We start from the raw sequence: 16,933 nt of genomic DNA on the forward strand, positions 1-16,933 counted from the left end.
GTAATGCGGTAAATGTAGAATGATAAAAGTAAATAAATAATAAATAAGTGGTGGTGGAATGAGATGAATAGTGAGTGATGAGAATGTGCTGAGTTCGGTTTGTACTGTGTTTAAGTTCTATTTCAGTTCTGTGTTGTTGAGGAGCCTGATGGCTTGCGGGAAAAAACTGTTGCATAGTCTGGATGTGGTGGCCCGAATGCTTCGGAACCTCTTTCCTGATGGCAGGAGTGTGAAGAGTGTGTGTGATGGGTGTGTGGGGTCGTCCACATTGCTGTTGGCTTTGCGGATGCATCGTGTTGTGTAAATGTGCATAATAGAGGGCAGAGAGACTCCGATGATCTTCTCAGCTGTCCTCACTATCCTCTGTAGGGTCTTGCGATCCGCGACGGTGCAGTTCCCAAACCAGGCAGTGATGCAGCTGCTCAGGATGCTCTCAATGGTCCCTCTGTAGAACATGGTCAGGATGAGGGGAGGGAGATGGGCTTTCCTCAGCCTTCTCAGGAAATAGAGACGCTGCTGGGCCTTCTTGGTGATGGAGCTGGTGTTGACTGACCAGGTGAGGTTGTCCGCCAGATGAACACCAAGGAATTTGGTGCTCTTGACTATCTCCACTGAGGATCCATCGATGATCAATGGAGAATGGTCACCCTGTGCTCTCCTGAAGTCCACAACCATCTTTTTAGTTTTGTCGACGTTCACAGACAGGTTGTTTGCTCCACACCAGGCTGTTAATCGTTGCACCTCCTCTCTGTAAGCTGACTCGTCGTTCTTGCTGATTAGACCCACCCCGGTCGTGTCATCGGCAAACTTGACTATGTGGTTTGAGCTGTGCATTGCTACACAGTCGTGCGTCAGCAGAGTGAACAGCAGAGTGCTGAGCACACATCCCTGAGGGGCTCCAGTGCTCGGTGTAGTGGTGCTGGAGATGTTGTTCCCGATCCGGACTGACTGGGGTCTCCCAGTCAGGAAGTCCAGAATCCAGTTGCAGAGGGAGGTGTTCAGGCCCAGTATGCTCAATTTCTCGATCAGGTGCTGAGGGATGATTGTGTTGAATGCTGAGCTGAAGTCAATGAACAGCATTCGTACGTATGAGTCCTTATTGTCCAGGTGGGTGAGGGCCAGATGGAGGGTCGTGGAGATGGCATCGTCCGTGGAACGATTTGGACGATACGCAAACTGCATGGGGTCTAGGGAGGTTGGGAGTTGGGTCTTAATGTGCCTCATGACGAGCCTCTCATAGCACTTCATCACGATGGGTGTGAGCGCGACGGGACGATAGTCATTGAGGCAGGAGACAGTAGACTTCTTAGGCACGGGCACGATGGTCGTTGCCTTGAGGCACGTAGGAACAACGTTGCTGCTCAGGGAGATGTTGAAGATATCTGTGAAGACATCTGCTAGCTGTTCTGCGCACTCCCTGAGCACTCTGCCAGGAATGTTGTCTGGTCCAGCAGACTTCCGTGGGTTAACTCTGCATAGAGTTTTCCTCACTTCAGCTGTGGTTAGACAGAGCACCTGGTCACTGGGAGGAGGAGTGGACTTCCTCGCCTTCACGTTGTTCTGTGCCTCAAACCGGGTGTAGAAGTGGTTCAGCGCACCCTGCCACATGCGCCGGGTGTCTCCGCTGTCTTCGAAGTGGTCGTGGATTTTCTTTGTGTGTGCGCGCTTTGCCTCTCTAATGGCACGGGACAGTTTGGCCCTTGCTGTTCTTAAGGCCGTCTTGTCCCCTGTTCTGAAGGCAGCGTCTCTTTGTTTTAGCAGCGCACACATGTTAGCATTTATCCACGGCTTCCTGTTGGAGCGTGTAGTGATGGTCTTGGAGATGGTCACATCATCAACACACTTGCTGATGTAGCTGGTTACCGTTGATGTGTATTCCTCCAAATAGATCTTCATGTACAACATTGCTAGAATCATCGGTAAGGCCCCAATCCCTGTTAGACTGCTTTTTACTCATAGATTACCTCATCTAAACCAACAACCTGTCTGCTAGACCCTATTCCAACTGGGCTGCTCAAGGAAGCTTTACCCTAAATAGATACATTCATACTAGATATCATCAATCTATCTTTAGAAACAGGATATGTACCACAGGCCTATGAGGTAGCTATAATTTAACCACTACTTAAAAAAACCATGTCTTGACCCAGGTGTTTTAGCCAATTACAGACCAATATCTAATCTCCCCTTTATTTCTAAAATAATTGAAAAAGTAGTTGCAAAACAATTATGTGATCACCTTCATAGGAATAATTTGTATGAAGACTTTCAGTCAGGATTTACAGTTCATCATAGTACAGAAACAGCACTGGTAAAAGTCACCAACGATCTTCTCATGGCCTCAGATAATGGACTCATCTCTATACTTGTTCTGTTAGATCTTAGTGCTGCATTTGATACCATTGATCATAACATTTTATTACAGAGACTGGAACATGAAATTTGGATTAAAGGAACTGCACTAGGTTGGTTTAAATCTTATCTATCTGATAGATTCCAATTTGTTCATGTTAATGATGAATCCTCCATGCACACAAAGGTTAGCTATGAAGTTCCACAAGGCTCTGTGTTAGGACCAATACTTTTTACCTTATATATGTCTCCTTTAGGCAACATAATTAGAAAACACTCCATAAATTTCCACTGCTATGCTGATGATACCCAGCTATATTTATCTATGGAACCAGATGAAAATGATCAGTTAATCAAGCTTCAAGCTGGATGTTCCACAATTTTTTACTTCTAAAGTCAGACAAAACTGAAGTCATAGTATTTGGGCCCAAAAATCTCAGAGACATGATGTCCAACCATATTGTTACACTAGATGGCATAAGTCTTGCCTCCAGTACTACTGCACGGAACCTTGGAGTTATTTTTGACCAGGATTTGTCCTTTACCTCACATATAAATCAAATCTCTAGAACAGCCTTCTTCCACCTACGGAACATTGCCAAAATTAGTAGCATCCTGTCTCAAAGTGATGCCCAAAAACTGGTCCATGCACTTGTTACCTCTAGGTTGGACTACTGTAATTCCTTACTTTCAGGATGCCCCAGTAACTCCCTAAAGAGCCTGCAATTAATCCAAAATGCTGCAGCAAGAGTTCTGACGGTAACTAGCAAGAGAGATCATATTTCATCTTCACTAGCTTCTCTCCATTGGCTTCCCATTAAATGTAGAATAGAATTTAAAACCCTGCTTCTTACATATAAAGCTCTGAATGGTCAGGCTCCATCATATATAGAAGATCTCATAGCACCATATCATCCCAGTAGACCACTTCGCTCTCAGAATGCAGGCCTACTTCTGGTTTCCAGAATTTCCAAAGGTAGAATGGGAAGCAGAGCCTTTAGCTATCAAGCTCCTCTCCTGTGGAACTAGCTCCCAGTTCAGATTCAGGAAGCAGACACCCTCTCTACTATTAAGTCTAGGCTTAAAACTTTCCTCTTTAATAAAGCATATAGTTAGTTATAGTTATGCTGCCATAGTCTTAGACTGCTGGGGGACCCACCCCCGATGCACTGAACTCCTTTCCTCCTCTTGTCCCTCTCTCTTCTCCTCACCCCACAATTGTCACCACTGTATGACATTAACTCTGTGTGTTTTCTCCCATAGTCGTCCTTCTCCTTCTCTGTCTCCCTCTCTCTTTCCCTTTCTGCAGGTGTCCCCGGCTTTAAAGCTGTGTGTTTTCCAGTGTACAGCTACTGGTCCTACCAACCTGCCCGATGTTGTCGCTTTTCTTGCTCTTTTCTTTTCTTTTCTCTCTCCACTTTTCACTCACCCCAACTGGTCAAGGCCGATGGCCGCCCACACTGAGCCTGGTTCTGCTGGAGGTTTCTTCCGTTAAAGGGAGTTTTTCCTCTCCACTGTTGCCTACGGCTTGCTCCAGGGGGAATTGTTGGGTTCTCTCTATACATCTTTATAATCTTGACTTTATTCTGTAAAGTGCCCTGAAATGACTTTGTTGTGAATTGGTGCTATATTGTTGAAATATATAAAGTTGAATTGAATTGAATTGAATGTTGGGGTGGTGGATAAATGACAAATCATAAAACACAGCACTTGTACACAGTGGACTGAAAATCAAATTCAAAGGAAACTGTAGTAGTAGTTTTCGTTTCGTTTGTTGTTGCTGCAACCAGTAAAGTGACACATGTCATGTCACATGCAATATGAGATTAAATAGGTAATCATTCTAAAGGCAAATCACAATTCTTATACTAACCCTAAACATTTGTATTTTTTCCTAACTTTAATCTAATCTAACCCCAATGTTTTTGCGCCTTACCCTAACCAAACCACTGTGTTTAGAACAAAAACAAGTGGGAAACTGGCCATTGTTTTGACTCCATTACACTTCATTAGGTCGCTGTTAGGAACATGTTCTCAATCCCTTGGGATCATATTGTGCTACTTTCACCTTTTCAACTTTCCAAGGCATTTTCATTTGTTGTACACCAGTAACTTCACTTTACCTTAAAATGATGTTTCTAGGAAACAAATGCTAGGTTCACATTTACAGGTTTGAAATTGATATTCATCCCCTGCCTATATCTTTGAAATGCAACTGTGACCATTACCAGGATAGAGGTTTACATAGTGGGGTGTATAACAAATTTATTAACTTTAATATAAATCGAATTTGGTAAATTACACATGTTCTGCACTTTGTTTTACCTTTGTACAATGTGTACTCAATTGATTTAGGTATGTGCGTCAGCAATAAGAGAAAGGGTCACGATGACTTGCCATTTGTCCCAGGATTAAACAATTCCCAGTAACTATCTGGAAAACAGAATTTTGACAAGTTATACGATAAAAACAGGTTGGGGAGACTGATCCAGTTTTTAGTCCTGTCTGATACAAATTGAAAACTCTCTGTAGAATTGTACAATAAATTCATTTCCTTAATATATGTTGTGGTCTGAGTTTATCTACAACATGGTTTTATGTTACAACAAACAAACAAACAATTAAATAAAACATAATTTTGATCAGAATGAATGTTGCCACAATTTTAGGTCCTGCCTGCTTTTCCCATCTACAACTTGCATTAAAGTCAAACAGGTCCACACTTTCAAGATTACAAATTTGAGCAGCACAAAGTTACATTTAGCAAAACGTTAAGTAATCTTCTTTTTTTTTATTCCTCAGCTGCCAAGCTGAAAAGCTTAACACAAAAACAAAGTAAACAGGTAAATGATTTTGATATGACTAATACACGTGGTCTGAGACATGACAGCTATGAATTAAACTTTTTTCTCTCTAAACCATCTCTAGCATGTACACTGGTTACAGTCACCAGTGTTACTCCTTTCTAAGTGATTAATATTTATTTCACTCTATATGTGGTGTAGATAGTTGTTTGTGGAAGGAGATCAGCTCCATAAAAGGGCTGTAAAACCTCGTGTGACCCAAGTAATACTGAAGTTCCACAAATTCCAGCAGAGTGATACCTCTTTACTCTAGACGATCCTGTTGCGGGAGTTTGGCAGGTTTTTCTGCATTTTCAGGTGAGAGTTCGTTAGGTAGGATGTTCTAAGCCACAGTCGGGTGCAAAAGTCCAATCATTTTGAAATGGCAAAAAAGAAAAACAATATTTTTTTAATCAACATAATATTTACTGCACAGTCAGCTAGTACAAATGTCCTTTCATGAAACATTAATTAAATTTAAAATGTAATTAATATATCAAATGTTTGCACCAAAATAATTTTCAATATTTTATTACATTTTAGGTTTTATACACTTATTGATCATTTTTGTTACTTCTGATGAGGAAAGAACATTTGTACTAGCTAAATGTGCATTGTTATTGCGTTTGTGTCTCTTTACCTTGAAATTGCATGTAGGCAGATGCACAATGAACCCGACTTAAAATCCTACTTCCACTGTCCACTCTGAGACTCTGGCTGCTAATACTAACACATGGGTAACTTGGCTTTACAGTGATCTGTTCCACAAAAACAATTGACATTTTCTCAAAAAGTTGTAAGAAGTGACCAAATCTTAGGCCATAACATAAACGCACTGCATAGTTTAATCATTGAAGAGAATACAGTTTTTTTTATGGTGTCTCTGCCATCATTTGGTGATATCGATTTAAAAAACCTTGTATAGATATTTTAAAGTGGGTACAATACGACTGAATTGTATTTTTCCAGAAAAACTGCATAAAGCCTCCTCTGCCCAAAGCCCAGGGTTAATGCAAACAACCTGTGTGTCAGTACCAAAGCTAAAAGTTACATTTAGCATCAGTATCAGACGCCAAAGGATGTGACAAAGCAGCAGAAGACTAGATGTCTAAAAGTAATTTACACTTAGCAACAGCAGAGGGAGACAAATTGGTACAATTTGTTGTAAGTTGTAAGTCAGATCAGAGACATCTGAGTAGAAGCAGGAGGAGAAGAAAAGGAGGTTTACCAAATAATACATTTTATCAGCTGTTATTCTACACGGTAATATTGTAAAAACCTCATCATGTGTGATCTGACTAACCCAGTGGAGTAACACCCACTCTCCTGCACTTCAAACACTGATTAGCGTGCAAACAAACCTTTGTTGTCACTGGACCTCAGCGAGCAGGACTTAAACATGCCGCACAGGGTAATATGATAATGTGACATGATAACTTGTTACATTATGTTACTGATTAATATACACATTGGTTGTCTTCTGTCTAATGAACCCAGAAAACAGTTTGTAATTATCAGCAAGGTCATAAAACACAAATAACCGGACTTGCACTTTGAAATTTCAGATAAACAGGAAGATATTTAGCTGTATTGAATAAACAAATTCAGGCACAGTTGCTCCATGTCAGGGCCATGGTTTTGGTTGATAGTGATGAGGATGGTACGGTGCTTAGTGCTTGCATGTTCAGTGTACACAGTCCTGCACAGTGAGGTGAGACAGCAAAACCACAGAAACATTGTGTGTCAAATTGTGACAATCTGCCTAGAATTGGTTTGTGCTGCATGATGGCAGGCAGATATGAAGCTGATAAAACAGACTGGTATCAGTTTGCCTAACAAGACATGACCATGTGACTAATAAAGACTGTATACTGTGGCATGGCATGAAAAGTTGCAAACAATTTTGAAATGTGTTATTCTCAAAAGGCCTGAAGCCTTTTAGCTACATCATTTGGAAAACTGCAAATCACAAGTCAAAATATGTAAAATAGAAAGTGCAACAAGTCTTGTTATTTATTTTTATATATATTCCACAACAGCATATGACTGACACTTATGATTCTTGCATTTCAGCCATGTTTTTCAGTTGTCCATCTCAGAGAACAGATCAAAGCAGTTTTGTGTACAATTTCCACATCTAAGCAATATGAAGTAATTGCAGTATATGATTGTGTGGTGGGTTTTAAGCACTTCCACACCTCTGACTGAAAGGATCCATTAACAATGACAGCTGTTTAGCTTTGGTGCATTTGCTTCGTAGCCACTGTAGACCCAGCTGACATTAAGGCGCGATGCCTGCCTACACACTCCTCCCGCACTGTTCTACACTGTGCAGTCAATTTAGGTGCATTTGGAGTGTTGGTCATAATGACTGGATCATCTAAACCCACAGGAAGACCCAAAAACACCACAGTGGCTGAAACACTTCATCCACACGGATATTACAACATCAAAGTACCGTTTTTCATCTTATATTCATATAGAGTTCCTTCTATCTTTTTTCTTTCTTAGAAACTGCTTCTTCATTGCTCTGTTATTCCTAGAGTTCTTGTGGTAAAAAAGAACTGGACAAAATTGAAGGAATATGGGAAGAAATGGGAAACTATTCAACAAAATCCCACAACTTCTACTGTCAGGGGATCACCAAAGTCAGCTAGACTTCAAGCTATGTGTAAGAATTTCTTTCTTTCCAACCTCTGTTTTTTTAGTCATTTTTTTTCAACCCCCTCGAGACAAGTTGTAGAGGTTGGTTTCCTGTCTGACTGCGCATGTGTCACCTCTCTAGACCCAAGCCTACTCTCTAGTCTGCCTGCAGGACCTATGACATAGTTACTTTAGATACCCTTTCAACAGGGCTTACCTCCGACCTAAAGGCTATCTGATGGACGGAAGAGATAAAAGGTTTCATGCACAAACTTAATATTTAAATGCAGCCAACTTTGCTGTCTCAAAAAAAAGGATAAATGTGTTAATAAAATGATCTATTATAATGAAAGAACAGCAGAACGCATGCAGTTAAATGAGCCATGATGTCCATCAATCAATTGATTTGCAGGGTTAAATATTTCTTTCATCCACAGTGGGGTTAAAACAATCCCACAGTCGAACTCACAATGGCCCGTCCCTTTGAGTAATGTTTATGGTGCTGTTCATGACAACTTCTCTCATGACAACACATGGCTTTCATCTAAAGTCCAACTATTGTCTCTGTTAGAGAACCACAAATTACTTTCTTTTTTTTCCCATGTCAGCTGGATTTTTGTTGCAGGGAGTTTGAGAGCAGTGGTGGTGGCATTACTGCAAGGAGGGAAGTTATTTAATAATTTGAGGCAACAGATTATTGCAAACATAATTATAGTTCTATATTTAAGGGGTTACTGTCCACTGTTGATGCCTTTGCACAAACATGTGTCTGTTTTCACGCATGGGGAGAAACTTTGTGTACAATGAAACTTACATTTAATGAAAAAATTTTGTCATTAAATTTGTTCTTTGAGACTTCACAGTGTGTCACTTAGGTGAACTTACATTTATGGAAAAGGGTTGCTTTATCTAATTTACCAATAATATATTTAGGGCAGAGGTGGCGTTAAGTTAGAGAAAACATGCTTGTGGCTGGGAGTGTCTAACTGTGTGCTTGTGATCAGGGTGTTCCAGAAAAAAAAATATATATATATATATATATGTGTGTGTGTGTGTGTTGCAGCTATAGCTAGTGCTATTTGACTATCAACAATCCTTATGCAAACAAATCACATCTACAGACAACGTCTGCAAAAACAGTCCACAAACTGTCCACTGTGTGGTCTATAGGCAATCTATAGGGAGATCCCCTCACCCATACCCATCCCCCCAGACCTCACTGGTAAACCCCCTTCTCACAAAGGCAAATTTAACCCCGAAAGCTCATTATTTATTTATTTTTTTTAATAAGCACGACTGAATGATCAAACTTAAGTGTTCGTTACTTTGTTCATTTTCACAGCCAGTTACTCTCAAAAGTATTTTAAGTGTTCAGAAGCAAGTTGTAACCCAGTGAAATTCCACACATTGCATTGTTGTGTTGATGTTATCAACCCCCTCAAAAGAGGAGGGTGTTGGTTTCCTATTACAACAGGCTTCGCACGCCAACTGCTCTGTTTTCAGAGGCTGTAGGTTTACATGTGCGTGAGACTAGAGAGGAAGAAAAGAGGTAAAAAGGTTACGTGTACAACGGTCCAATGGGCACGCATTTTCCTGTTCCACAGACTAAGAAAGAACAGCCAATAAAAACAGAGAACTATGTGTAAATCTGCAGTGATGGATGTATGACCACCATGACTTGCAGCTTTTGCGGATCCTTTGAGTCCACAGCTGTAAAAAGGAGTGTACAACAAGAAATAGGTGCAAGTTAAGTAACATTCACACAGAAATTAAGATAAACTGTATGTGTGCAATAAAGAAAATACGACACAGATGCTTACTTCATTTTTCTTAATGCTTGAATTGAATATATAGATTTTACTTCCCGGTATTTACATATACACATCCCTAAGAAAATAGGACATACGTGCTAAAGTATTAGTACATGTGGATCACAGGTTAATACTGTGAGACTGATTCTTAATGACGACACTTGGTTGTTGTCTTGGGTTTTAGCTCTGAGGACCACAGCTTTTATGTAATACATATTATACACCACCAAAACAAATAACTGAAGGAATCTGCTGGAAAAGTCTGGGAAATTATATGAAAAGAAGAAATCAACAATTTTGTGACACAAGTCAGGAATTGCAACCAAGTATGACTTTCACTTGCTTTCCTTTTAAATTGTTTTCTATTTTTGTCCAGTACGTGCATACCTATGCAGTGTGCAAGCCTGCTGGTCACTATTGCTGTCCTCAGAATATTCCCTTAATCCATGAACAGAATTAAAAACATCAGAAACCCTTAAGATAAAAAAATATTTGTCCTGTTTAAATGCTAATATCTTTTACTAGCCTTGTGTTGTTAATATAGCTGCCCTTTTCAACAAGGAGATAAACATATCTGGTCACGTGACAAAATGTGATACAGCACATAGGTTATTATTATTAGTTATTATTATTTTATTATTTGCTGCAAATGTTTTGTGATCAATGAAATTAAGAGCAAATGACGAATCCAAGAGGTAACAGGAGTGAATTGAAGTGAAGTGAATAAATAGAGATGTTACAACATAAGAGACTGATTAACTGGGTGAGTACTAGGTTTTCCCTCAAAGTCCAATAGCCCACCTACAAATGCAGCCAAACCTTTCTGCAGTGTCAACACACACTCCCTCAGTCACACACAACACATAAATCCACCTACTAGAGGCACTACTACGACTAGCTCTGACATCCAGCCAATTTACAGCCCAAAGAGAAGGCAATGAGCAGCGGGGTGTGGTTTCCTACACTGGGGCTGGTGATCTGGCTATGTTGCCTGGGGCCAAGTCAGGGGGGAAAGATTCTGGTTGTGCCTGTGGATGGAAGCCACTGGCTTAGCATGGAGATACTAGTGAAGGAGCTCGTCCACAGGGGCCATGAGATCTTGGTTCTGGTGCCTGAAACCAGCATGGTGATCCATGGCTCAGAGAACTACAAGACTGAGATCTACCCTGTGTCATACACCAAAGATGAACTGGAAGAAAAATTCCACAAGGTCAAGGAAAGAGTTTTCTTAAATGAGCCAGGAATCATGGATTTGGTTCATAGCGTGCATCGTTTTGTTGAGTTTACTTTAATCCAGGTGAATGGTTGTGAAAGACTGCTGAACAATCAGTCTCTAATGACCCGACTGCAGGGAGAGGGCTTCGATCTGGTGCTTACAGACCCCTTCCTTCCCTGTGGATCCATCCTGGCTCACACCTTTTCCATTCCAGCTGTTTATTTCCTGCGTGGACTTACATGTCACTTGAATCTGCAGGCTAACCCATGCCCCTCTCCTGTCTCTTACGTCCCTGCGTTCTTTTCTGATAACACAGATGTTATGAGCTTTCCCCAGAGAGTCAAAAACATGTTCATGTTCTTTTTGGAGTCTTACATATGCAAAATTATGTATTCTAAATTTGATGATCTGGTCAGCAGGCATTTTGGAGACATCACAAACTACAAGGATCTCATTAGTCATGGTGCTATCTGGCTTCTCAGATATGACTTTGCTTTTGAATGGCCCAGACCTATTCTGCCAAACATGTTTTTCATTGGAGGTTTGAACTGTGGAAAGAAAGCACCTCTTCCAGCAGTGAGTATTTAACAAACGCCAGAATAAACAAGCATGTATCACATATGGATTTGTTTAAAGAAACTCACAAATAAATCCCTCAAACTCAGATCTAATATAAATGACCAACAGTTTTTGGCTTGTCCCTTCAGGGGTCGCCACAGTGGCACATGCTCCACACGTTGATTTGGCCTGCGTTTTTATGCCTCAAGCCTCCCATTTTTTTTCTATCTGGGCTCGGGACCGAAGCCAAGGTTTCCCTTGGCGGCTGGCCGGTGCCAAACCCGGTGGGGTGGGATTCGAGCCCATGGCCTTTTAAATCCCAACCCAATGCTTTACCACTGTGCCACCAGGCCCCCTTGTAACATAAACTACTCTGAAAATGAGAAATAAATCCCCAGCATAAATTAATGGTTTTAAACTATAATGAAAGGAATCAGTGGTAGTGATGATGAAAAAGAGAATAATTACATAGTTACACAAAAAACAATTTTCTTAACTTGTTAAAGTTCCTCAAACCCAAATTGATCATAAAATACAGGTGATGCAGCTATAAAGCATTTAATTAGATATTTTTACTTTTCATTATTTTGTATTAAATACCAAGTTAAAACAAATTACATAACTTTTTGCAACCTGCAAAATTTCACTTTAAAATTTTTTACATAGATTTCAATTAAAACATTATGAAATAAAAGGCGTGTCTCCTCTCCTGCAAGGTTCTGTCTGTACAACATGAAACAGGAAACATCATTTAATGGACTATGGCCAACATAACCCAGAAAATGAATAGATAAAACCTGTTATATTGGGCTTTGTTTCCAAGATTCCTTAATAGTGACAGTTTGTACCAACCACAAAGTTCAAATGAATTATTTTTGTAAATGAGAAAATGGTGGTGTAGATGATGAAGAGCAAAGCCATACAACCTATAAACTGATTTTTTTACACGTGTCACGAGGTAATTACTGTGTCTTCTCCAACGTTCGTGCAGGACTTGGAGGAATTTGTGGATGGCTCAGGAGACGATGGCTTCATTGTCTTTACTCTGGGCTCAATGGTTTCCAACCTGCCTGAGGAGAAGGCCAAACAATTCTTTGATGCCTTTCGGCAAATTCCTCAAAGGGTAACAACGATCTTAACAGATTAAAGCACTTTACTTAGAACAATATCAATTCAGTTCTATTTGTTTAACAGTTCTTGTTGTCTGAACAAACAAAAGCTAGTTAACATGTTTCTGTGGTGCAGCAAACATTTGTACATTAACCAGAGATTCCACCACTAGCTATATATGATTAAACCACAGAACTTTGTCCAGTCTCACATTGCTTTAGACAAAACAAACGTTATTTGTGTTGCAGGTTTTGTGGAGGTACACTGGAGTCCCACCTAAAGATGTTCCCAAAAATGTCAGACTCATGAAGTGGTTACCTCAGAATGATCTCCTAGGTGTGTTTATTTTTACCTAAAAATATACTTTGTGTCAATGCCATTGGTTTCTGGTGTATGGGAGAGTAATTGTGGCTTTTCCTATGCCATCAGCTCATCCCAAGGCTAAGGTGTTCATCACTCATGGAGGTAACCATGGCGTCTATGAGGGTATCTGTAATGCTGTGCCCATGTTGATGTTTCCCCTGTTTGGGGATCAGAGCGATAACGTATTTCGCATGGTGGTCCGGGGTGTTGCAGAGAAACTTGCTGCTCATGATGTGACAACTAAGAAAATATTGGATGCGCTAAAAAAACTCATTCATGATAAAAGGTAAGATAACTGGGTATTAATTTAGTATAAATTCATATAACACTCAGTCGTATATATAAATTGGATATTACAGTACAAGATACAAGTGCAGTTCAGAAACCTACAAAATCTGGAGAAAACGATGGCATTTGTTGTTTATTGTGGAAGTTTCTATATTTAAATACGATACCTTTGAGTGTATTTGCTTAGAGTTAAAAGCAAAGTTTCTGAAATAACTTTTTTTGGTGTGTCTTTCTGCATCTTTGTTTGTATATGAGAATGTTTGTAAATATAATTTTTAAAATAACTCTATAAATAGAATTATAATTATTGTATATGCACTGTATATGTTATATTCGATTTTGTATATACAGTACCCTAAATATTTTACTACATACACTGTAGATTCTATTTATCATTCCTAATCATCCTGGTGAACTTAATCACTAGTATTTAATTTATTTATATTTACTTATATGTACTTATAATTGTTATAGCTACTGATGGTGATGTTAGAGCTTTATTTACAAAACATCCTGTCATATATACAGTGAAGCTGTATTTTCTTAATATATTTATACTTTTACTGAGACGTCATGACATTAAGCATCTTTTCTTTAACAAAAACTTGCTTCTCTCCAGCTACAAAGAGAAGATAGTAAAGCTGTCTCAGATACACCTGGACCGCCCTATCGAGCCTTTGGACTTGGCTGCTTTCTGGACAGAGTTTGTGATCAAACACAAAGGAGCTGCACATCTAAGAGTAGCCGCACATGACTTGAACTGGATTCAGTACCACAGTCTGGATGTCATTGGATTTTTACTCATCATTCTCCTAACTGTTGTGTGGGTGATGCTAAAATGCTGCTTGTTCTGCTCCCGGAAGTGTTGCAGGAAGGGAGCTCCAAAGACAAAATCCGAATAGTGTTTGTTTAACCAACCCTATGTCCTTAAATGTTTGTATCTATGCAACTACACAACTGCAAACATGATTCCTTTTCAAAGGGCACATAATGAGTTGATGATTATGCATTATTATAGATTTCACAATGTATATTGTGAGTGGATGAAGGGCTGCATTTAGTAATGGAAAGAGAGTTGGTGGCTGCACAAAGAGCAGGACAATCACAAACACACAAACCTGAGTTTGATTCCAGAGTCCTGGGTCTTGCTGGGTTCAGGCTGTAGTATTACCAACAGATGACCCAGGTTGCTAAATCAATTTTGAAGACAACAGTATATCAGAGTCAAGTTGTTGAACATTTTCTTTTTTCCAAAAATAAGCAAAAGCACAATCTTCCAAACTAAGTAATGTAATATTACCAATGAGAGACCATTGATGTGTGCAGTAATTTTGATGACACTACACTATATAAGAGTGAAAATATTTAACATTTTAAAGTGTCTTTTTTCAGCATTGTACGTTGTTGAGGGTCCCTGCTTGCCTTATAGCCAGACCTGTCTCTACGTGGAAAAGTTAGGTTGTAGGTCATTGTCTATCCTATTGTGATACTGGAAACTTTGAGTCTGTAAACATTTTATAATTTGAACAAACTCTTTAAGTGGTAGACCTATATGCAATCTTGCATATTTAAGCAGAAAATGAAACGTGATAATTTACGGCCAGATCAGATATTTATACCTGGTCTGGTAACATTTATTGACATATTCTCATTATGTCAATGAAAAATATAATGAGCTTTTATTTATGTTTCTCTGAAAAATACAGTGCCGTTTGCAATTTAGTTGTATAGCAACATCATTTTTTGGAGATAGAGTTGTTTTTAAAACGACATTTATTAGTTTTTTTAAATTCTATAATGAAGTGAAAAACAGCACTTCTAACACTGCAGGGGGATTTTATACTATGTATTGTAATGCATTGTCTGTTTATATCTGTGTGTGTGTGTGTGTGTGTAAAAACTTTTCCAAAGTGCCTTTACTACATTGTCTTAAGTAAAATACGGTGCTGGCAATGACTGGTGGTGGTCATCCTCTAAAAAACTAAGAGTTTTTTAACATTTTAAAGTGTTTTGTACATTATACTGCCAGAGTTTTCTTAGAACCGAGCTCCACGAACAACAAAACAAATCCTTTGGCAGCCATATTGGATGTCCACTGCTGTTGGCAGGTTCTATTTCTTAAAATAATGGCTAAATGGCAGTTGTTGTTACATAATTTTTCTCTAATGAGCACAAAAACCATATTACAACTGTGCAAATCAGCAGTTTGGTTGGTTTAGACACAAAGACATCAGTGTTAGGTCAGGTCAGAGGTCGGCACTTATTAAACATGGTTAAGGTAATTTAAAATAGTGTGGTTTTGTTTTAAACTAGTGGGTGACTGATTACAATATTTGCCGGAAAGTTGTTTCACACTAAACTTGAACTCCTCTCTACTGTGGGAAAGTCCTTGGGTTTGTTGACCCACCCATCCTTGCACCCCAACCTTCTGCTGGCAAATGGGTTTGTGTGTCTAAATACAGGTTACAGTGCTATTTTTGACACAGCTGCTACATGTCACCCCCTCCTACTACGTTAAAGTCGGTCGCTTGTTTCTGCTCGTACAATGACGTACAGAGTCATATTTTACAATCTTCATTGCAGGTCTGATGTCTTAGCTTGCATTAGTTTTAACTACAGAGCATAGAGTGGTATTTTGAAGGACAGTCTCAGACAAGAGAACAGAGAGAACTTTAACAAATTTACAATATCAAGAAGATTAATATGTCATATGTCACCTGTGAAATATGTTTGACTGAATTGTTTTTTTTTTTCATAAAAAGTCATAAGCTGCGACATATAAACAAAGTTTCAATTCATTGACCTTGGCATTTCAAATACATTGCTGAAATCAAACTTTGAACCTTAGACAAATAAAATATTCTTTTAATGCAAGGACAGCCCTTGTTAGGCGAACATATGCGCTATAATTAATGTGATTATTACTATTACAATATTTTAGTGACTTGGGGTGTCTATATAGGTAATGACAACACTAAGTGACGGCAATTCCATTGATCCTTTAACCTTTGCCTGCAGGGTCCTGTCCCAGCTGTAACAGCAGAGAAAACACCTTATTGACTTTTTTTAACTTGAATTTTTTTATTGATACACATTAGGACATAACAGACAGCAATGAATGAAAAGCTTTAAAGATAAAAAGGAGGGAGATGTCAAAACTTTTAAATTAGGTGAGTGTATGCTTGTATGTGTGTGTGTGTGTGTGTCTGTGTGTGAGTGCGTGTGGTTGTGTGTGTGTAACCCACTGAAAACTGACATTATGTCTGGCAGGAGGAGTCATTCAGTGCTGTTAAACCAAGTCCACGCCTGTGGAAAAAGGAATTATATTGCTATGATGTTTGAATCTACAAATTTTACCCTGGAAGGCGCAGGAAGGTAGAGCAGTAATCCACCAGTCCCACGGTGGGTGGTTCGATCTTCAGCTCCTCTGGTCACATGTTGAAGTGTCCTTGAGCAAGACGCTGAACCCCAACTTAGTTGCTCCTGGTGAGCGTTGCGTTAGCAGCTCACCCATAGGTGTGTGTGATTGTGAGTGTGAATGGGTGAAAAACAAGCAGTGTAAAGCTCTTTGAGTGCCAACAGGTAGAAAAGCGCTATATGAGTGCAGACCATTTACTATAAAAAGATAGAAAAAATGTTGAGCCATTTTGCTCTTGGTAAGGAAAGGGGTCATAAGAGCTGATTACTCAATAATCCATAAATTCAGAAATCACATCCCTACCTAACTAATTACTGTATGTTACTTTACT

The 16,933-nt window shown here is 39.4% G+C and overlaps 1 protein-coding gene across 2 annotated transcripts; it reads left to right on the plus strand.

Annotated features, from left to right (window-relative positions):
* The first annotated feature begins 10,460 nt into the window (after positions 1–10,460).
* Positions 10,461–15,986, plus strand: LOC137133622 (UDP-glucuronosyltransferase-like). 2 transcript variants are annotated; one of them, XM_067517415.1, is made up of 5 exons: positions 10,461–11,441; positions 12,415–12,546; positions 12,782–12,869; positions 12,963–13,182; positions 13,804–15,986. In XM_067517415.1, the coding sequence occupies exons 1-5, from the start codon at positions 10,587–10,589 to the stop codon at positions 14,084–14,086; spliced, it is 1,578 nt and encodes a 525-aa protein (XP_067373516.1). In that variant the 5' UTR covers positions 10,461–10,586; the 3' UTR covers positions 14,087–15,986. The 2 variants fall into 2 exon arrangements, with proteins under 2 accessions (XP_067373516.1, XP_067373518.1); XM_067517417.1 differs by having other exon boundaries at positions 10,463–10,859.
* The last annotated feature ends 947 nt before the right edge of the window (positions 15,987–16,933 follow it).

The sequence above is a fragment of the Channa argus genome, chromosome 9 (genome assembly GCF_033026475.1).
Source record: "Channa argus isolate prfri chromosome 9, Channa argus male v1.0, whole genome shotgun sequence".
Lineage (NCBI taxonomy): Eukaryota > Metazoa > Chordata > Actinopteri > Anabantiformes > Channidae > Channa > Channa argus.

What these genes read in the sequence shown, in the direction of transcription:
- LOC137133622 (XM_067517415.1), top strand. Translation starts at nt 10,587, where the DNA reads ATGAGCAGCGGGGTGTGGTTTCCTACACTGGGGCTGGTGATCTGGCTA. An exon ending in TTCGGCAAATTCCTCAAAGG is followed by an intron (nt 12,547 to 12,781) that starts GTAACAACGATC and finishes TTTGTGTTGCAG; the next exon opens with GTTTTGTGGAGGTACACTGG. An exon ending in AAACTCATTCATGATAAAAG is followed by an intron (nt 13,183 to 13,803) that starts GTAAGATAACTG and finishes GCTTCTCTCCAG; the next exon opens with CTACAAAGAGAAGATAGTAA.